This window comes from Sceloporus occidentalis, unplaced genomic scaffold (genome assembly GCF_023333645.1).
Source record: "Sceloporus occidentalis isolate IW3139 unplaced genomic scaffold, rSceOcc1.0.p SCAF_1, whole genome shotgun sequence".
In the NCBI taxonomy this organism is placed as follows: domain Eukaryota; kingdom Metazoa; phylum Chordata; class Lepidosauria; order Squamata; family Phrynosomatidae; genus Sceloporus; species Sceloporus occidentalis.
In genome coordinates this window covers 147,377,143-147,399,517 of record NW_028316981.1, presented here as the reverse complement: position 1 = coordinate 147,399,517, position 22,375 = coordinate 147,377,143, and the positions used below count along the sequence as shown (strand labels likewise).

General features: G+C 42.9%; 2 protein-coding genes across 10 annotated transcripts in view; one reads left to right on the top strand and one right to left on the bottom strand.

Moving 5' to 3' along the window:
- Positions 1–13,888, top strand: part of ARSG (arylsulfatase G) — a 143,020-nt gene extending 129,132 nt beyond the window's left edge. For 4 of the 7 annotated variants that reach the window (XM_089540532.1, XM_089540550.1, XM_089540524.1 and 1 more), the window contains exons 13-14: positions 9,694–9,784; positions 12,540–13,888. In XM_089540532.1, the coding sequence (XP_089396658.1) occupies positions 9,694–9,784; positions 12,540–12,817 (369 nt within the window). In that variant the 3' untranslated portion in view covers positions 12,818–13,888. The other 3 variants (XR_016282506.1, XR_016282507.1, XM_089540559.1) reach the window with 3 other exon arrangements.
- Positions 13,889–16,482: 2,594 nt separating this feature from the next.
- The window catches only part of WIPI1 (WD repeat domain, phosphoinositide interacting 1), a 56,914-nt gene continuing 51,021 nt past the window's right edge, over positions 16,483–22,375 (bottom strand). For 2 of the 3 annotated variants that reach the window (XM_089540609.1, XM_089540600.1), the window contains exons 12-13: positions 20,540–20,640; positions 16,483–17,009 (exon numbers count right to left, since the gene is read on the bottom strand). In XM_089540609.1, coding sequence (XP_089396735.1) covers positions 16,962–17,009; positions 20,540–20,640 — 149 coding nt within the window. In that variant the 3' untranslated portion in view covers positions 16,483–16,961. Of the gene's footprint in view, positions 17,010–20,539; positions 20,641–22,375 lie in introns of those variants that run through there. The other variant, XM_089540618.1, reaches the window with a different exon arrangement.

Below are 22,375 nucleotides of genomic sequence, written 5' to 3'. Positions count from 1 at the left end.
TAGTTTTGTGAGACATTAACTTTCTCTGTCAAAGAGCTCTGGTGCCACAATAAACTGCAGTTCCCAAGATTTCCTAGCACAGAGCTAGGGCAGTTAAAGCAGTTTCAAACTGGATTATTTCTGCTGTGTGTTTTGGACCTGTGTGGATTGTACTGCTCCCCTTTTAAGTTACTTGAAAAAAAACAGGAGAACTGAAATTGTCACGTGCAGAGAAATCAACAACTGCAAGAACTGTAAAATAAAAACAAGCAAACAAAAACTCCATCTTTAAAAAAAAAAGCATCAAAGCAAAAGACCATAAGAATTGTTTAATTCCAGAAGAGTTTAGGATAGCTGACATTTCTACCCATTCACTTTTCTTAGAGAGCCCTCTGCTGGGGGATACTTTCTATTCAGATGCAAGTGGGGGGGGGGGGGCAGAAGTTATTGCAACTACAGTATTTCTCTGTACAAATTTAGGACATGCGTACAGATATGAAATGATACCTGTGTTTCTTTGTACTGTTTTAAAGATACTAATCTGGTATTTCAGATGTTATAAATAAATGGAGAACTTCCTATTGTGGTATTTTAGCCTCTATTTTTAATGCTCCCTTTAAGCTCTGTCATGTTGTAAGGGTACAAACTCCTTAGTCTGAGCATCTGCAGTCCTATCTACATTCACCTGAGAGGAAGACCTACAAAACTCTGTGGGGCTTCTGAGTCAGGTTCTGAGTAGACATGATCACTCAGCTGAATTGTTAATTTGCTAAGAAGTGCCATTTGTTTATGATGGTTTCTAACGCCAGTGATTTTGCAGCACTGTGGATGTCCAGAATAAACACAAGCTCCAACAAAACTACTTTTGGAACCAACCCATCCGCAGCAGACATCCTCTTACTTTATGGAGCCCCCTTTTTAAATATATCTTTATTAATTATTTCCACAATCATACATTTTTATCTCACATATTGTAGTAATACATAATAATACATACTAAATTTTATTTCTTCATCCTCATCTTCTTCCTTTCCCTTGTACTTCCCATGTCAAATGTCCTTTATATGTTACTTATCTCATTTTCTTCTTGATTCTTGCTGTCATTATATACATCCTACTGTGTCTTACTATATTTTCATTATCATTTCTTTTGTTTATTCCATTCTCCATGCCTAGAATATTTAGGTCCTTACTCTCACATATATATATATATATATATATATATATATATATATCCTTAAAGCAGATCTCAATATATCATTTCAAAATAATATATATAAAAAAATAAAGACAAGATCTGCACCTGTATTTTCCGATATCACATAACTTACATCAGTAGATCTTTATATCTTGTCCAAACTTAATAAAATGTTTTATCCAGTTTTTTCATCTGTAATGTATTCTCCTTATTTTATTTTTCCTTCCAATAACTTTGATTTTCCTGCAACTATTTACTTCCTCCTGGTCGATTATCTATTTTTTATTATTATTATTATTATTATTATTATTATTATTATTTTATTACAAATTTATCTAATTAATAATTATGATTAAATCACTTTCCAGGAATTTAATGCAATAAGTTTCTATCAATACCCCAAATTTTCGCCCAGTACATTACGATAGGAGCCATTTGAATAAATTGTATAGCCAGCGGTCTCAGCAAACTTTTAAGAATATCAGGACAGAGTCTGACATCTGTTGTCAGAACTCTGACAATTTTTGTTTTTACATACAAGTAGTAATCAGAAGTAACATAAGGAGTAGGAAAATATTATAAGGATTATGTAGGTCTTTCTTTACTGCTTGGTTTGGCTAGAAGTGACAAGCAGAGGCTAAAGATGTTTCTTCCACTCACATCAGAGACCAAGATGCTGCTGACTTTCTCAGGCTAGTAGTTAGATTTGTGACTGTGACCGGCTCATGCAAATATTTAGAAGCCTGTTGGATGCCACCCGTATTTCAGTATCCCACTGTATTTCTATTCTGGGCATGGAAGAGAGGACTTCTCTCAGTTTCTTCCAGCGTGGTCTAAAAGCAGTCCACTTGATTTCTATGCTGAGTTCACAGAAGGAATGGAGAGCTCTGTCCTTTCTCCTGCTTGCAATTCCTGGCTACCTGTGCCAACCACCACCAACAATGGTAACCAGGCTAGCACTTAAATCTACATCTGAACCATGTGGTTTCTAGGCCATTTCGCACTTGAAGCAACACCATCCAAACAGGGACGTAGCCAAGGGGGGGGGGGGTCTTGTGGTCCAGACCCCCCCCCTTCCATTAGAAAAATGAATGGTGTGTGCTGCTGCGCCGCCACACCCAAGCCCCATTATAATGGTGGCACTTAGTCTGGACCCCCCCTTCCTAAAATCCTGGCTACATCCCTGATCCAAACTAAAGTAGAAGTCACAGAAAGAGAAAGCTAATATCTCTACTCCTTAAAAACAAAACAAAAAATAAAGCACAAAAAACTAACCCCCTAATTGGTAGCAATACATATGTTTAATTTTATTTGATTTTTTAAAATTTGAAATGTATTTGAAATACATGCATAGGTAGGTTGGTTCCATATCTGTGGCTATTTAAACTTTGGTGAATAAGGAATGACATCATGCAACAGAGGCGCTAGCTAATAAAATTCCTCAGCATCAAGTTTTTAGATTCTTTCTATGATATATTTTTTTTCTCATTTTCAGTTTAACTTAGAGAGAGAGAAAAAATTGAGAGGAGACAGTCAGAGTCCCAAGAACATCATCCAGTAGGTAAAAGAGGAGTAAGCAAAGGAAATGCAACGAAACACACACACGTAGTAAGAGCAGCTGCTTTGTCAGCTCCCCAGAAAGAGCTAGGACATTTTAAACCAAAAAATGGTGTGCAGGGAAAATAACTTCCAAGCCCTGAATCATTTTCCTTAATCAGAATGGCATCTCCCTCTGATGTGTTTCATTTGATAATAATTGGGTGATCAGCCCTGGCCTTCCTAACTTAACATATAATGTGGCTCTTTTGTTGCTGGTTGAGTTGCTGAGCATGAATCATGAGTACAGCCAAGAAAGTGCAGACTCATTGAATTACAATGAAGATTACCCTTCCGATAGGAGATGTTCCTCACAGATCATCCCATAGTTCATCATGCAATAAGGAGATGGCAAGAGTGGACAAGCTATCAAGGAGCCTGCAAAACAGGTGGCTCCAGTAGATTCAGGCACATGCACCAAGGTCCTATAGAGCAAACTTGCCAAGCCGAAGCTCCCCTGCAGGCTTGTTTAACTACAGTTCCCACATCCTCAGTGACCATGGCCAGTGGGAGTTATAGCATAAACATCCTAGGTTGGGGATTACTGCTGCAGGCTATAGATCTGTAGGCTATAGACCCATAAATAAAATCAGAAAGGTATTTTTTCCCCTGCCTCCAAATGCCCTCTAGAGGACATGGAGGGGAGAGATTTCCATCATGGTCTTCCTGACCCATTTTAGGCACAGGAAAGGCATTTTTAGCAATAGATACTGAGAAGCAGTCATTTCCTGTTTACCTCTCCTGGGGTTAAATTGGCCCATATCCCCCAACCTCTTTTGTGGAAAATCCCTAGAGGGCCTTTGGGGGGTATTTAGGGGCAAAATAAGTTTCTTAAATATTTTTGCAAAAAACATTTGACTGGGGGGGTGCTCAAAATAGACTGGGGGGGCACATGTCGCCTGCAGGCTACACTTTGCTCAGCCTTGCCAGACCAGGGTGGGAATAGTGTGGCCTTCAGAAGTCCTGGGCAGCCTATGGGGACTTCCTGGACCCCCACAGACTCTCCCTCAGCTAGGGTTGCCATACCTGAGGACCTCAAAACCGGGAAAATGTAGGACAAGGTTTAAAAATGTAGGACCTTTTTTATTTCCTGGCCAGGAAATTAAAAAAAAAGGTCCTACATTTTTAAACCTTGTCCGCCTTCCCGGCTTGGGAGGAAGCCTCAGCCTCCTCTCAGGCCGGGAAGGGGCACAGGGGCCGCCCATTATCGCAGCCATCGCCACGGTGGCAAGCGGCCTCCTCCTCCTCCCAGGCCTTGGCGAGGCCTTGGAGGACTCCGCGATCGCCGAGCTGCCTCCAACCGCGGAGAGCGCTCCTAGGCCTCAGCAAGGCCTTGGAGGCCCCCGCAGCACGCGCGGGGGCAGAGGTGGCCGCGGGTGGTGCCGTCCCGGTTTTGGCGCCAAACCGGACCGGGACCGGGTTGGCACCGCCCAAAGAGGGATTGTCCCGCCTACAGGCGGGATATGGCATCCCTACCCTCAGCTCCTAATATCAATTAATTTTTCCCAACCTATAGAGAAAACAGAATTTATCTGACTCAGGAGAACATGAAATAAATCCATTCATTTCCTGACAATAAACCACATCCCTTAGCAAAATCTGAACTTAGATTATGATCAACCATTATTTATATTTATATTTTTGTCCTTATCCTACCATATTTCTAATGGTCCTGGGAACAAAATTAGACTTTAGTGTTGTAATGCTAACATCGCACTGAAAAGGCATCAACCCCAAAATAGTTTTTAAAATCTGACAAATCCTTCCTTCTACTTTCCTTCTCTTTATCCAAATCTCTGCCTCCTTGCTCCTGACTGTCTTCCTTCGGGGGGGGGGGGGGGGGAGAACAAATAGTGATATAAAATGGTCTCTTCTTCAGTACAGCACATGAGTACTTACCAAAGTAGACAATTCAGGAAAAGGCATGCATGAATATAATGTCTATCCAACCAGTTCTGCCCCTACAGCTTAATAGTTTGGTACTTTGGCTCTTTAGGTAATGTTCTTTTAGAGCTTTTCCAAAGGCGGTATTCAGATTGGCGCAAAGCGCCGGCCTGGATATGTACTAGGGTTGCCTCGGGGCGTCCTTTCCAGACGCCCCGCAACCATAGTACATTGTAATGGCAGCGCCATTTCTACATGGGTGCTGCCATTACAACATCACGGCCACGCCACAGCCAAACACAGTCTGTATCCTGCCTATGTAACTCGTTTTTTATAAACCCCAGTCAAAGGAAGTGACCGGCCACTTCACATATGACAAAAGGAACTGGTGGCAATCTCCCTTTCACCCAGCCAAGGGGTGCTGTGTGCACTCATATGCATACACAGAGATGAATAGCAAGGATCAGGATCCATTCCTGCATTTACAGTGGACCCTCCACATTCACTGGTGTTAGAGGCACAATACCCCCATGAAAGTGGAAAAATAGCAAATAAAAAACCTCAAAGATATAGCCATGTTAGTTTATAGAATCAGTATGTGGAGAGATCTTCCAGTGCCTTTGAGACTGAAAGAAAGAAATTGGCACCATGAGCTTTCGTAGACTCCAGACTACTTCCTCAAATACATTTGGTGGAGTTTAGAACTAAAAAGGACTTTTTTTTACCTGAGAGAATACATCTCTAGGAATCTCTGGTTTCTCCAGGGCAATTCTGTGGTCAGGATCTGCCAGAAATTGACCATGAAATTGTGCTGGAGGTTCTACAAATGCCTAGCGAAGTGTCCTCTCTAGGAATCTCTGGGTCCTCCAGCATGACTTTTGGCAGAAGTTGACAACAGAGTCACCTAGAGATTCCTAGAGAGAACATATTAATCAAATCTGTCAATAATCAAATCCGCAAATGTGGAGGGCAGACTGTATTCCATACGTGTATGGAGCAAAGAATGGTAGATTGCATCCATATTTAGGGGCTTGCAGATGCATACCTTCCCCCTTTCTCTTCACAGTAGCCCCTCCATCTGAAAATATTACCAAGAGGAAGGGGTGAATGGGGTCCCCTGCAAAATCTGACAGAGGCAGATGATCCCAGTTCCAATACAGTGTATTATTTCTCTGTGTTATGTGTACTTTTTTTGTCTCAGAATAACCAGAGAGGTAGATATTCCTGTGTCTTGGGAGGCAATCACATGTGGTCTGAATTAGAGGGCTGAATGCTAACTTTCTGCATCCACTTCTCATAATTATGTTCTGGGAACATGGGGCATTTTGACTCAGCCTGGCCTAGTTTCCTAGAGGAAGCTGAGTGTGCCCCTGAGTCACTGGAGATTCAGTTCCAGGAAAGGGAATGAAAGGACAGTTTATGCTTCTCAGGCGAGAGGCAAGTCTCGTAAAGGCCTTTTAGATGTCGGTGCCATCAGTCAGGCTGGAACCTGAGCAGGAGAGGATTGTTCATCTTGTGGTTGTCCTTATGGCCCTGCAGGGCACAAATGGAATAAATTGCAGAGCATTACACTCGTTCTCATGTGTTCCCTAATGCCCTGCTCAAAGATGACATAAGCAGAGGTCCCCAGGGACACTAGGGCTCCTGCATCTACTGTGTTGTGTGGATTGAAACTGTTGGATTACATCTGTACATCAGTTAGAGTTGCCTACATTCTGAAGCTGAACTTATAGCAGTGCTTCTTGTGCTAACATGTGGGGGACAAGCAATATTTATTGTCTTAATGTGCCAGGGACTGATACTATATTTGTCTCTGTTGGTTACCACTGTTTCTTTCTTTCCTGGAGATTTCCTACAGACTGGCAGCCAATGACATGCATTTGCTTGTGAACCACCACTTTGAGTAGCACTAATATAGCATTTGATGTATTTTATTGTCAAAAATGGCTTGCTCTGAGTGCAAGATACCCCCTGCAAATTTATGAGAGGGGACCCAGATCACAACCCTCAGAAGGAGTGGGATAGGGAAGCTTTAACTTGTATCACTTATCCAAAATGGTCATCTGTGTCAGCCCCACCACCAGCAATTTGCAACTACTGGAGATCGTACTAGACATCTCAAAATTTGGCACTGTTTTTATTGTCATCCATCTTGAAGAGCTGAGTTCCAAGCTGAACATCCAAAGTGGGGGCATGGAAGCAGAAGGGGACAGCTATAACTCATCAGGAAATTGCAGACTCCCAAAATTGTGCAGAATATGTTTTATTGTCATCCAAGTGGCTCTGTCCAGTTTCAAGTTGAAAAGTCAAACTTCCAAAGTGAGTATAACTAGGATCATGTGTGTGCCTGTGAATATCAGGATTTTTTTAAAAAGGATTAGCGAACAAGAGAGGATCTTCTGGGTGAAGGAGGGAAAAAGGCGAAGGCTATGGCACTGATGCTCAAATTTCCAAAGTTAGAAAAGATTGGTAAATGGGAGGGACTCTGAGGTACTGCTTGTAAGGTGGTTGTTCTGTGCCTTCAAGTCATTTTCGACGTACAGCAACCCTAAGGCGACTCTGTCCATGGGTTTTCGTGGCAAGATTTGTTCAGAGGAGGGTTTGCTTTTGCCTTCCTCTGAGGCTGAGAATGTGTGACTTTCCTAAGGTAACTGTGCTTGAGTGGTGATTCAAACCCTTGTCTCCCAGAGTTGTAGCCCAACACTCAAAGCACTACACCACACTGGCTCTTCCTGAGGTTAAAAATGGGGAATGGGAAAACAGGAGGTCCCGTGCACCCCTTGGGAGAAATCATGTAGAGACCAGGCAGCTCGATTAATTTGAAATAGCTGCCGCTGCAGTAAATAGAGCTTTCCCCCCCCAATACAGCCTGCAAGCACAGAGTCTCTGCTCTAGATCAAGACAACAGTGTATGGCAAAAGTTTATTGCTTCCTTCCAGGTTCCCAATCTGGATTCAAGCCCCTTATCTGCACTATATTGTAAGGGGAAAAGTCTGAACTCAAAAGCAAGGGCTGGGATTCATATAGCCTTCTAGATGCTGTTGAACCACAGTTCCCAGCATTCCTACCCACACGGTTTGCTGGCTTAGCCACCCAGACCAAATTGTCACCAATTAGCATAGACCCAACTCAATCAATGGGATTTACATGGGAATGGTGAGTTACCATTTAACAATGGATTCAGTATGGCCTAAATACCCTAAATCCCATCTGATCTTGGAAGTTAAGCAGGGTCAGCCCAGCTTATTACTTGGATGGGAGACTGCCAATGAATACCAGGTGCTGTGGGCTATATTTCATAGGAAGAAACTGCCAAAGCCACATATGAGTATCCCCTGCCTAAGAAAACCTTATGAAATTCATGGAGTTGCCATAAGTCAACGGGTAACCTGGAAGCACATACATTTACACTTAAGTGCAGGCACTCAGAAGTTTCTTTCTGACAACCTCACTAAGCCACACTCTGGAAGTGGTGGGACCAAAAGAAGGACCTTCTCTGAAGAACGTAAAACCCAGACAGGCTCATATTTTTCTGGTTTTTCTTAACATTTGGATCCGAGTGTATAAGGTTTCATAGGTCATAGCAAGAACTTTGAATTGTGGCCAGAGTATAACCAGTAGCCAGTGAAGTTGACATAATATGGAATTTGGGAGCTTTCTGTAACCTGACCCCATCAGTAGTCTAGCCACAGTATTTTGGACCAACACTGAAATTTCCAGACATGTTTTAAAGACAGCCCTGGGTAGATTCCAATAATCCATAGGGGATGTTACTAAGGTACATATCACTATGGCCAAAAGGCTAGACAAGATCAAGAGAAGGGAGAAGGAACAGTAGTAATAAAAATGCTCCCAGCTACCATCGGCCCCTGCATTTTGTGTTTTTCTAACAGTATTTCTGAGCTGTGTTGTTCAAGGAAGACCATAGAATCAGATTGCAGTGGGAGATGAATTGCTTGTGTTCCTGCAATTGCCGAGGGATTGCCAGAGATTTTTCATGTGCCTCTCAGTGTAGAACAAACATTATTCCATTTGTTATAGTGTCAAATGACTATGTGAATGTGGTTTTTTTCCCTACTTTTGTAAGGAAACACTGTCATGGCCACTGTACACTGAGATCCAGAGGGATTAGGCTCCCAGAAGGGATTAGAAGAGACAGTGGTTGGGAAAGAGAGCTGAATAGAATAACCATGCTAATTTTACCATGGGAGGATGAATAACTTGAGAGACACCCCTATAACAAGAGAAAGGAACCACTTTTTCAAAACTCCTCAGCTCACTGAGAAGTTGGCATTTCAAAAACAGCTTCATAGTTGTCCAGTATTGTCTCAAGTATTTGAGCATATAAAATTGTTGTGCGGGGAGAATAGAAGTTAAGAACAAGATCCTGCTTGGTTAGCCTTGGGCAAGAGAAAGAGAAGGGTGCTTAGGGTGCCAGACAGTGGGAATTATATTTCTGCAACAGAATTAAGTTGAAAGAAAGCCCTGCCTGTTTTCTATACAAAGGTTGCACTGTGTCCAGAATGGAGACACTGATTGCCGAGACTCACTTCAGTTGATGAATGGCACACACCTATACATAGCTCTTCGAAAGTAAGTTGTACTGAATTGGCTAGAAATACAGAGTGATTCCAAAAAAACCAAGTAAGAACAGCTTTACTTTTGCACCATTCTTTTTGAATCACCTGGTACAGCCTTAGAAAATGGGAAGATTACTTTTGTCCCAGTAATGTCCTGTCCTAGTCAAAGAGGATAAATGATTTTTGAGATGATAAATAAAAAGACGTTGGGGTGACTACACACTTCATGCAGCCCAATGATAGTCCTAACTAGAGGAAACCCACTGAATCAAATGGAACTGGTGCTCCTTTATTTACCACTGATTCAAGTAGGTTTACTGTAGTTGGGACTAGCAGTTGAATGCAAGTCGTAATCTTCAAGGTATTCAAGGCATGGTTCTGGCCTGTATGCATTTTCCCAAGTTACACTAAGCAAAAAGGTCAATTTCTAGCTTTCTGAATCTTTCTTTCCTCTAGATATTGTTCCATCCCAACAGTGGAGCGGCTGGAAAATACGGAGAGATACAGGCTCTTCGACTGGACCAGTACAAGGCATTTTATCTCACAGGTTTGTTGCTTACTTGGATCTATTTGCTGTGGTATTTTTTCCCCCCAATGCCTCAACTCAATCAAACCTTCAGAGGTATCACTGTGTATCTACATCCCACCCATTTCCCATAAGACCCCTTAAAAATTAAGATAGATGATACTTTTTAACATGCCAATTTATTTTGATTTTGCAAGGAATGGGAGATACAGTACATCCACACAAACAACCAGAATTTTATTCCACAGGAGGAAATGCTTCTTTGGCAGCATACTGAAAGGGGGTAGAAACGCCTCGGGGGGCAGTGGTGAAGGTTTGCCATAACTTACCACCCAAGTTTCCTATGACACTGAATGACATCTGAGTGGATTCTGTCTGGGTCACACTCCACATTCTCATCCACTAAGGCAGGGGTAGGAATTGTGTGGCCCTCAGATGTTACCCTGGCCACCCTGAACCTTTTACCAACAATAGCCTGCTGTGATGCTTTCAGTGACTTTTTTGCTGATAGTGGCCTGTTACAGACTGCCAAAATAAAGCTGCTTCGGGTCTCTTTGGAGGTATGCTATTTAAACAATGCATGGGTCCTAAGAGTCCGGAGGTCGCGCCAAAGCCACACTCCATTCCTAAGCACTGGAGTGCAGCTTTGGTGCAGCTTCCGGATTCTTAGGATGCATGCATCATTTAAACAGCATACCTCCAAAGAGACCCGAAGCAGCTTTATTTTGGCAGTCTGTAACAGGCCGAAGTCTCTCAGATAAGGGCTGATCTCAATGCCGGCTTTCTGACAGAACCTATAGTAGAGGCATCCAGTGACTCTGGAAGCAAGCTTATTCTGGATTGTTTTGAGTTTGTGAGTACCGAGGACGTAGACAAGCTCCTCGGCTGCGTGAAAAGGACAACGTGCCCTCTTGACCCTTGCCCTTCTTGGTTGACCGCTCAGGGAGGAGATGTCATAAAAACCGCACTTCATCTAATAATAAATGCATCTCTTCGGGAAGGTATAGTTCCATCATCTCTGAAACAGGCAATAGTAAAAGCCTCTTTTGAAGAAACCTTCTCTTGATCCCCTGTCAATGTGTAATTATAGACCGGTCTCCTTATTACCATTCTTGGGCAAGGTGATCGAGAGGGCAGTCGCCTTTCAGCTCCAAGCTGGTTTGGATGAAACCGATTATCTGGACCCATTTCAAACTGGCTTCAGGGTGGGATTTGGAGTTGACTGCCATGGTCGCCTTAGTATATGACCTCCGTCTGGCCACTGACAGGGGAAGTGTAACCCTGTTGGTGCTCTTGGACATCTCAGCGGCCTTCGATATCATTGACCATGGTATCCTTCTGGAACCCCTGAGAGAATAGGGTATCGGGGGCACTCTGCTCCAGTGGCTCCGGTCCTACCTCTCAGGGAGATTCCAGATGGTGAGGCTGGGGGACAGTTGCTCTCGTAAAAGAGAGCTTACATTGGGCGTCCCCCAGGGTGCCATTCTGTCCCCCATGCTGTTTAACATTTACATGAAACCACTGGGAGAGATCATCTGGAAGCATGGAGCACAGTGTTATCAGTACGCTGATGACACCCAGATCTATCTCTCTATGTCTCCGACTGACACAGTGAATAAGGTTGGCACCTCTCCTTTGGATGCCTGCCTGGGGTCAGTAATGGGCTGGATGAGGGAAAACAAACTCAAGCTGAATCCAGAGAAAACAGAGGTACTCGTGATAGGTGCTCCGAATCCAGATAGGGAAATTTGCCATCCTGTCCTGGACGGGGTTACGCTTCCCCTAAAGGACCAAGTTTGCAGCTTGGGAATACTCCTGGATCCATCTCTACAGTTATCATCTCAAGTAGATGCGATGGCCAAGAGTGCTTGGTACCAGCTTCGGCTGATACGCCAACTGCATCCCTGTCTGGATCGAAAGGACCTAGAAACTGTAGTACATGCACTGGTAAACTCTCGTTTGGATTTCTGTAATGCGCTCTACATGGGGCTACCTTTGTACCAGGTTCCGAAGCTTCAGTTGATTCAAAATGCTGCTGCCAGGTTGGTCACGGGTACATCTAGGGCGGATCATATAACACCCGTGTTAAAATCTCTTCACTGGCTGCCAATCCGCTTCCAGGCCCAATACAAAGTGTTGGTTATTACCTTTAAAGCCCTACATGGCTTGGGCCCGAGTTACTTGAGGGAACACCTCTCCCTACACAATCCACCTTGCACCCTTAGAACAACGGGGAAATTGATACTCGAACACCCTAAGGTGAGACTGGCAAGAACCCATCAAAGAGCTTACACAGCGATAGCGCCTAATCTTTGGAACGTACTCCTGGAAGAGATTCGTCTTAACGGTACACTGGAAGCCTTTAAGAAGGCACTGAAAACCTCTCTCTTCCAGCAAGCATACCCTCCCGACTCTCTTTAGAGAAAGTATTCCCCAATTAGATTAAGATACTTTGATAGGTTATAGTTTCGACTATTTTAATTTGCTGTTTTTAGATAATTTTATTGAATTGTTTGTAATTGTAATTGAATGTTATAATTGTTTTTATATTGTATTATGACACATGTCACTTTTTATCAGCTGTGAACTGCTTTGATCTCGAGGAAAAGCGGTATAGAAATAAACAGTTTATTATTATTATTATTATTATTATTAGGCAAAAATTCCCAGCATTCCTCACAACTGGCTCTGCTAGCTAGGGTCCAGGGCTGATGGGAGTTGCATCAATATCATCAGGGGATTAGTCTTTAATCCTGAGTGGCTGATCTCTTTCCAGGTGGCGCCAGAGCCTGCGATGGAAGCATTGGACAGGAAATGCAGCACCAGCCCCCTCTCATTTTTAACTTACACCGAGATGTCCAGGAGCAGGAACCCCTGGACAGTCACACTGCTGAGTACCATGCTGTCTTGCCAGAAGTGAACAAGGCTCTTCAAGACCTTCTTCAGGATATTGCAATGGACAACGTATCTGTAGCAGATTACTCACATGATCCAGCAGTGACACCTTGTTGCAACCCACAGCACTTCATCTGTAGGTGCCAATTAGCTTCTTAAATATCATCCCTTGGAAAAATGCTGAGACATAGTAGACTGATACAAGGAGTTACAAAGCAGGGAAGATACCAGGAGGCCTATAAGATTTAAAGAAATGGGCAAGGGAATCTTTAAAGCTGCCTTGAGGGCTGGGGAAATGTAAATCTCTAAATGTGTACCAATGCTGTTGGTCTAGGGGTGACCAGAGCACTTCCTTCTCTGGGTACACAATGGCACCTGGAAAGCGCCCAGGCACAGCTCCCCTCCAATAGTAATCATCTGCAGGCGTGATGTCTGGGCACTGTTATACTCTGGGAGAAAAGTTGCCGTTGCCCACCAGTGCTTCAACTTTTCTGAAATGAAATTGCACCCCTACAGGATGTCAGTGGCCAAGAGACAGCTGTGGCCTGGAGCTGTTTGTTCCTGGTAAATGCACTTCTACAGTAGAGGTTACACCAGCATTGAATGTGTCAGTACAAACTAGTAATTTTTTATGTGTCTATTATAGGCCCAGGCATCAAAAGTTCAGATAAAATCAGCCCACAAGTTCTGAAAACCAAGAGAGTTCTGGTGTTATATATAAAATGTCCTTATTTTTCTCCAATAAATGTTGACTTTAGTAAAATGTTTACAGATTTCTTCCTGCCATTGTGAGGGTTCATGTCATGTTTGGGAAATAAAAGCAGCACTTCTCTGTGAATGACGCTTGTGTGCAATTCTCTGAAAAGAGCAATCAAGGCATAGGCAATGGGCTAGCGGCGTACAATAGGAAGAAAGAGGGTTCCCTGTACGAATATTCAGCAGTGGCATTTGTAAAATTCAGGATACATCTACAGTGACCAAAAAAAAATTGGCCAGAAAAAAAATCACATTTTTCTGGTCTGCAGAGACCACCAACAACCCTTCTGAGTCCACATACACATAGCACTTTGAAGCAACATTGGCATAACCAGCCACACATTTCCCCCTGGTGAACTGTTTTTTCCCTTTCCCAGCATGCATCAAGCTAACAGCCAATTACTCTTAGTTATTTATCTGTTAATCTAACAACCATCTTGTACTGTGATTGGATGCCTCTTCATCCAATCCCCATTCCCACCCCAGTCAGGCAGGGAGGGAATTTTAAATGTACAAACACATACATACATGTCAGCGAAAAGTGCATTTTACTTCTCTTATTTATGCAGCCATGAGATCAGCGGTCACCCTCCTTCTTATTCCCAGCCAATGAGTGGGAAAGCAGTCAGAGGAAAGGGTGTGATGGGGGTAAGACGATGAGAGGAAAGGGTGTGTGTGGATACAGCAGTCAAAGGAAAGAGGACAAATGCGGAAAGCGAATGTAAGTATGGTATGTTGATCTCCTTGCCAGCAAGCAAATAAGAGTGGGGATTGCTTCATTCACTAGATGCACATGCCTACGTTTACTTCCTTGCCCTTCCTCTAAAGGCTGTATTCACACACATCCCTTTATTATCTGATCATCTTACCCCCCCTCACCTTACCCCACTCGATCATTTCCCCACTTGGGGGGTGGGGGTGGGGAGGAAGATCCCATGGTTGAACATAAAACATGTAGTTCGTAACCATGTAAGATAGAAACAATAACTAAGCTTATAACAAAACATTTTAACTCTTATGCAAAAGAAATACAAATAAACAATATGGAAATATAACAAAATGTGATAACATTTATGACAAAATAAATGCAACAATACCATTGCAGCTCAGCTTATGTAAGTCTATTTCACTTTAGTAAGGAATTGTACTCCTGTATATATAAACTGAAGAGGACACTAAACCATAATGCCTGCAGCTGAAATGGGTCAACTTCCCTTTACCGAAGGTCCTGTGTGCACCCCTTTTCCTCATCATGCCACTCTTACCACCGCTCCAGGGAGTAATACCACTCATTTGGGAATCACTGGTGGAGGAGGAAAGCTGTGGTGGTTATCAACAAGATCTAGTTAAATATATCAATGTTTCTTAAATGGAAATGGACCATGGATCTAAATCATAGAGTTGAAAAAGAACACAAGTACTGTCCAATCCAACCCCCTGCCATACAGAAATACCCCCAATAGATGGCCATCCAGTCTGTTTAAAAACCTCCAAAGAATACTCTACCACACTCCAAGAGTGTGCTCCACTGTTGAACAGTCCTTACTCTCAGGAAGTTTCTCCTAATGTTTAGGTGGAATAACTTTTCCTGTCGTTTGAATCCATTGCTCTAGTCTCTGGAGCAGTAGAAAATGAATTTGATCCATCCTCAGTAAGACGTCCCTTCAAATAGCTATCCCGTCACCCCTTAACTGCTTCCCCAGGCTAAATATACCCAGCTCCCTAAGCTATTCCTTATATGGCATGCCTTTCAGACCTTCCACCATTTTGGTCATCCTCCTCTGGACGCGCTCCAGCTTATCCACATTCCTCTTGAATGGTGTCCAGAATTGGACACAGTATCCCAGATGAGGTATGATCAAAGCAGAATAGAATGGCTCTATTACTTCCTTGATCTAATCACTATACTCCTATTGATGTAGCCTAGAATTACATTGGCCTTCTTAGCTGCTGCATCACATTGCTGACTCACATGCAACCTGCATCCAAGTCTCCTAGATCCCTTTCATCAAGTCATATGTCATCCATCCTGTAACTGTATATTACATTTTTACTGTCAAAATGTAGCATCCTACATTTCTCCCTGCTGAAATTCATTTTTTTAGTTTTAGCTCAGTTTTCTAATTCATTAAGAGCCTTGGTGGTGCATGGTTAAATGCCAGTACTGCAGTCACTCACAAGCCACAAAGTTGTGAGTTCAATCCCAGCCAGGGGCTCTAGGTTGACTCAGCCTTGCATCCTTCCAGAGTCACTAAAATGAGTACCCAGCTTGTTGGGAGCAATTAGTTTACACATTGTAAACTGCTTAGAGACTTAGTGTGGTATGAAGCGGTATATAACTGAAGCTGCTATTGCTATTTTTAAGGTCATTCTGAATTCTGATTCTGTCCTTTGAATTATTGGTTGCCCCTCCTAATTTAGCGTCATCTTCCAATTTGATAAGCATGCCCTCTATTCCATCATCCAAGTCACTGGTAAAAATGCTAAATAGCACTTGATCCAGGAGAGAACCATGGCACTCTGTCAACATGGTTGTCAGTATGTCATAGAGAAATATTGCTGCTGTAGTAATGCTAAATTTGTACTGACCTAAATGTTTTCCCATTTTGTTATATTGTTTATCAATACTGCATAAGAGTTAAAATATTTTGCTATAAACATATTCATTGTTCTTATCAATGTTATCTATCAGTGGTTTCTAATTACATCTTAGAGTTCAGGGTACCCCTGTGTTTGTTTTAACATAAAACATGGTGACACACTAGACTTGCCAGAAATCAGTCCCACCTACCTAACATTCTATCTGCCGCTGGCATCACTATGGAGCAGAGTACATATGCACACACACACACACACACACACACACACATATCTAGGTTTTCTGCTGAAACTGAGTACATCACCACCTTTTTTTTTTGCTCTGGATCAAAGACCTGATTCAGCCCAAATAGTCTCATATGCTGGGTGGACAGTATGGAACAGAAACAAGGTGAGATCATTTTATTTGGCCGTTGTTGATATCTTTAGGGGCAAGGTCTAGTTAAAATGAACATAGGGAGTGCAGTAGCTGCTGACACCACGAATGCCTTTATTGACAGGTATTCCAGCAAAGCACCAACACAGTAAGTTGGGGTTCTCTTCTTTTCCTAATAGGTCACTGCAAAAATATTCTGCATGGGTAAAATATGATGCATATACTGTACAAAGACACAGATCGGATTCTTCTATAAGTACATTTATACATGGCATAAATTAGAAAAGGGCATGTGTGTATAAAATTCAGGTTAACATTTACATTGTGGTTCTCAAATAGAGAGCAATGTGCATGTACAGTACATTGATACCAAACCCACATAGCACTGTAAGTATATACACAAGTGGCCAGACAGGGTTGGCTAGGAACATAATGTGTTAAAATGCACAGGAGCACCTCTGGTTTTTCCTTCATTATGTGGGTTCTTCCACACACACACACACACACACACACCCCGATTTTGTTTTCCAAACTACCTCCCATCCGCTGCTCTGTGCTGCTGCTTGCCACTCCTCATGACCTCTTCGCTTTGTTCGTCTGGCTTCCACGGCACAAGATTATCTACCAAAATCAAAACAGAACGGCCTTACTTTTCCCAGTAACGTGCCATCAAACATCGTGTGCTGTAAACAGGCTTGCGTGCATGCAAAGGAAGCGGCAGGGAGAGAAACGTCATGCGAGTGTTTTCCTTTCCAGAAAGCCCACGGGTTGCCTGTGAATCAATTATTTCCTTTATTCTGAACTTAACAGGAGTGTTCTGACTTAAGAATGAACTAGATCCAATGCCTGTCTGGGACATAATCCAGAATTCAAGACTGGGAATGTATTTCTGGTTTAAAGAATGAATTGTATGCGTGTCTTGGTTGTAAACAGAGAACGTGCTGGTGTTGGGTCACTTGAAATGTCATTACATTTAATACCCATGGAATTAAATAAAGAAATCAAATTGGCACTTTGGAAGAAAAAGCAGTACAGCCAGGACATGTAGCTCCAGAGGACATTAGCTAAGGTCTGTCACTTGCAAAACAAGCAAAACACTCAGAAATAATAGCTGTGGAAGGAAAGGGGGCAACTTCCAATGCCTTGCAGAAGGACACAGGAAAACATCCATGTGGGTTCCTGGGAAGATAAATCTTCCCGGGTGTTCTGAGATTTTGTTCACTGATAATTACACCTATTCTCAAAACCAGCAAAGGGATTAAATGGTAAACACTAACAAATGTATAAGCTTCTGTGGACTGCAACCCTCTTCTCTTGCTGCAGGACATGATGAAGGTCCAGTAAAAGTATGTCAAAACTTGCTAGCCTTTAAAGTGACACACAAGACTCTTTGTGGCTTTGCTGAAGCGAACTAATGCAGCTACTCTCCTGGCAATTGCAACATACTGCCACTGCTCTCTCACAATTATGCAACATCCTTTGGCCTTGCCAGCCCTCCACATAAGTAATATTGCCAGAAGTGTCACTTAGTCTTCTAATTATGAAGCCACACTTGAACTGCAGGATATGATACTAATCCTATCAGTAACAAAACTAGGCACTCTTTCTCTGCTCCTGTTTAGATTATGTTCTTCTGTGGACAGAAATGTGGAGAATGGCACAGGGCAATCAAGCTTAGTGACAGATCCCTGACTGAATTCCAAAGGGATGCCCAGAGTGATGCATGTCCAACATGACAACTTTATCATGAGAAGAGCAATGAAAAGTATGGCTATTGCCACAAGTGAAGAACACGCCTGTCTTGCTGGGTTCGTACAGGGTGAAAGGCAGGTTGCAACTCCATTTAATTCCAGCATCCCTGGAAACAGAGGCATACGCACAGGCCTATCTGCAGCCTTCAAGATGCAAATGAGATTCTCCTTGCTGCATCCACATCCAATAAGAGGTTAAGAAATAGAGCCAGGATGGTAGGAGGGGCTCATTTAGCAGCATGAACTTTACAATAAACATTTCATCTTTAATGGATATGAGATCTCTCTAGGAGAAGTGTCAAATATGCTGTAACCTATAGACAACATGAAGCACATGCAATCCAGATCTGGCTCTCTTTCTCAGTGTCATTTAAAAATAGTACACTTTCAAGTGTCAACACACTAGTGATTTCAGAAAGAAAATGATTGCCACAATATTCCAGGAAGCCATTTCCTCTGGATAGGGTGTCTTATTACCAAATCCAAAGGTCCACACTATATTGGGAAGGATTCATAAAACCACCAAAAATAAACAAACTAGAAGGTGGAGGAAAAGTAAACATGCAACCATGATTCTAGAGGAATTGCATATGCTAAGGAATCATTTAGTCCATCCTACTCTACTGAGGCAGCCAAAAGGAAATAAAATGCAAGTCATAATTGCAGTAGCTTTTTTGTGACCTCAAGAGAGGTTGTTGAGCACATGTGAACAGGTGTCAAGCAACTCTACAAGGCCAACAATCATCTATGCATGCAGAGTTAATGTAACAGCTCTGGGGACCGAAGAGCCAAATCACCAACCCACCAAACTTTTAAATACCCTACTCTTCATCAAGTGTTCTTAGCTATGTGTAAGTGAGATGACCTGATTAATGGGAGTGAGGGGGGAAATCAGCTCCTTCACCAAGCAGCAGAGGAGAAATCCTGCCCTGGCTTAGCCACAAGTGCTTTGAACTCAGATTTGGCTTTTTGTCAGCCTACACAACTAATGAATACCAACTAAATCCCCAAACAGAAGGGTAGCAGAATGGCAAGCGGCAGCAAAAGCAACACAGGAAAGTGGTAGGGCAAGAAGCCACATAATACATCTTGCAAATTGACACTTACCAAAAGTGGCATGGGCACCAGTGCTTTGTGACTGCTTCCAATGCCACTCTAGTAATGCAAAACCCATGCAAGAGGAAGGGACCACTTGGAAGGAGCCAGGCACACAATTCCCTTGAGTCACCTTCCAACTCTAGCATTGTTGTTCCCATGTGATCTCTCCCCATGTTGGGGTGTTGTTGTTTTCTGGCCCAGTTCCCAATACTTTGTCTCACTCCTTACTAGTATATACAATAGACTATGAAAATATAGAGCCCCCCCCCCCCCCCCAGACTAGCTTTGAGGGAGAGACAAACATTTGCTTGTCAGAAAATAAATAGAACAGACTAAGAGATAGTGCAAAGTAACAGACATCCATTAGAATGAGGGGAAACACTATCCCTTCGGGAAAAAACATCATTTTAAAAAAGGTCCTCAGTAATAAATTAATCCCTTTAAAAAAAATTAAGACAATGTGGTCAGTAGACCCACCAACATCAGAGACACCCAAACTAGGGCATCATTATCTGCTGGAGCTGTTGCTCTCTCTTTTTCTTCTGTCTTGTCACCTGCCACCAGCTGGATCTGCTCCAAGCAACCAGTGCCTCCAGACCATCCCTGCCACTGGGGTGGCCTATTCAGCATTTGCTCACTGAAGCTCCCCATTTCCCCGAGTGATGCTCCCTGTTCTCTCATCCACACTTCATCTTGTCCCACTGCATGCCTGTCAAGAGGTTTTCCTCTCACCAGGGCCATGGTGCAGCCACCATCCAAAGTACTGTCAGGGATGAGAGGGAAGGAACAAGCACTCAGGCACAGGCTGCTATGAGCTAACAACACTGAATTCAGCTCTCATGCCCAGGGCCACAAGCCCTGTGTCAGTTTTCTTTGTTCTGCTCAATCATCCTGAACACACTAAAGCCCAACATATTGCAGGGAGGGAATGGCAGATGTCTGTACAATAAGCTATTATTACTGGGAAGACAAAGACCGTTTGTATGGGATCCAATTAACGGTCTGGATCATTAGCCAGGGATGCCAGCAGCACTGCTCAGTCCCTTGACCGGAAACCAATGGTAAGTATAGATGTTTAAGGGTCACAATACTTTTTTAAAAATCAGTTTGTACATGTTTTGCTCCCCAAGACCTTCTCCCACGAAGATGTGAGCAATCTACTCATGCTAAGGGCCCAACAGGATTAGTTGCTATGGGCTGCAGAAGAAGAGGAAAGGACAGCTATTCTGAAAGGAGGGGATAATAACACTTTCTTCTCAGCGTGAAGCCCATAGTGCTGTTTTAAGTACTCCTAATGCTCACAGGTGGAAATTCATTTTCATCATCTAGACAAACTGGTCCAGTGGCAAATTCATGCTCAGGAATAATCTCTCCTCGAAGGGCTCCTCCATCTTCTGAATAGCCTGCAATAGATATACAAACAAAAAATAAAACACTGCCTTTTACAAATTGCTTTTTCCCCCTTTCCAGTATAGGCAAAACCAGGCAGAAGTAAAAGGACTGGCAAAGTGTACCAATGCTCCCAACACTAGATTGAGACAAAGTTTTGACTTGGCAGCTTTTGTATTATGAGCCTCAGGCTTTCTATAATAAATAGTACCATGTGGGGATGGGTTCACACAAGACCTTCAGCATCAGAATGAATGGTTTTCCTAAAGACCAGCAGAAAAGTATCATATGTTTGCTGAGAAAGAATGCAGGGAAGAAGCTCAATAAAGGCATATGAAAAGAGTGGCTCATACCAATAATCGACTTCACTCCAAATCCTGTCAGTAAGGAGAGCAATGCTGGCTGCTTTAAAGGAAATGTCCTGTACACAAGCCAGGGTGTACATTAATTAAAGAAGAGAGATAATACAATCCAGACACTAGATGTAAACCAGTAGGTAAGATCCCTTGTTTCATGTTTGGGCCACACATAATGCTAAAAGTAAGGAGATCCCTGCTCTCTGGATGCACTGCACACCCCAGTTTCCTCCATTTCTTGGCTTGGGAAAGCCACGGTTTACCATGACATCTGGATCAAGAATTCCATGGTTCTCCTGATTCTGATGTCACATCAAATTATGGTTTGCCTTAAGCAGAAAATAAATGGGCAAGGGGAGTTGTAAAAAGGAAAAGATGGGGAAGGAGGGAATGCACAAACCTGAGACCTGACCCCATTCATGATTGGCCTTTGGTCTGAATAGGACTTTGATGTCTGAAATGCCTATCAATGATCACTGGGTTTTATAGTCTTCATTTATCCAGAGAAGCAGACAAAAACACCGAGAACAACCCTCCAGGCAGAGCCCAGGACAAGGAGATTTGAGAACAAGATGAAATGGAAATTATAGAGATAAAGAAGAGATTGAAGATATACATGAATTCACAAGCAAAAATCTTGCAATACTGTGCAAGGCAAGGCAAGAAAACCGGGAACTGTAATAACAGCAGCTGGCATTTGGAGAAGGTTTATAATCTTCAAAGCACTCATCATCTTCAAAGTATTACAGTTTTTATTGTTTTTATTGTTAATTATAACTTTATCATACCTAGAGGGCAAATTTATTTTATTCATGGGGCATGTGAAGCAACTGTTGATCAAACTCAATACAACAGAATAAGATGCTTCCCACATTGTGTCCAACAGGTACATCAACACAAAAATAATATTTTACCATTTCAGAAGTGGTTACCTAAATGGCATCGGGGGGGCGAGGGAAGGGTTCCAGTGGAATTTAATTGTAATGTATTCAGGTACACCAGCCTTCTTGCTTTGTAATAAGAACTGTCCAAGAAAAAGCCTGAGCCCCACTCTAAAGGGCTGTACAAACAGCCCCTAAGGGGCGTCATGCAGCTGGCTCTTTACTGGCCAGACTGGGGCCGTGGCCATTGCACTCTGCAGCCCTGATCTGGCCTCCAGAGGGCAGAAAAAGGAGCTGCAAAATGCAGCTCCTTTTTTGCACCCTGTAAAGGGTGTCACAGCTGCAGCGGCACAGCTTTGTGATGCCCTTTTGGCGCTGCATCATCTAGATGCAGTGCCAGGGTTGCGCCATGATGCCGCACACTATCTAGAACGGTGCACGGTGTCATGGCATGAGGGGGTGGAGTCACAGTGTCAAGTATGCGGATGCACCACCATGACTCCACCCACAGG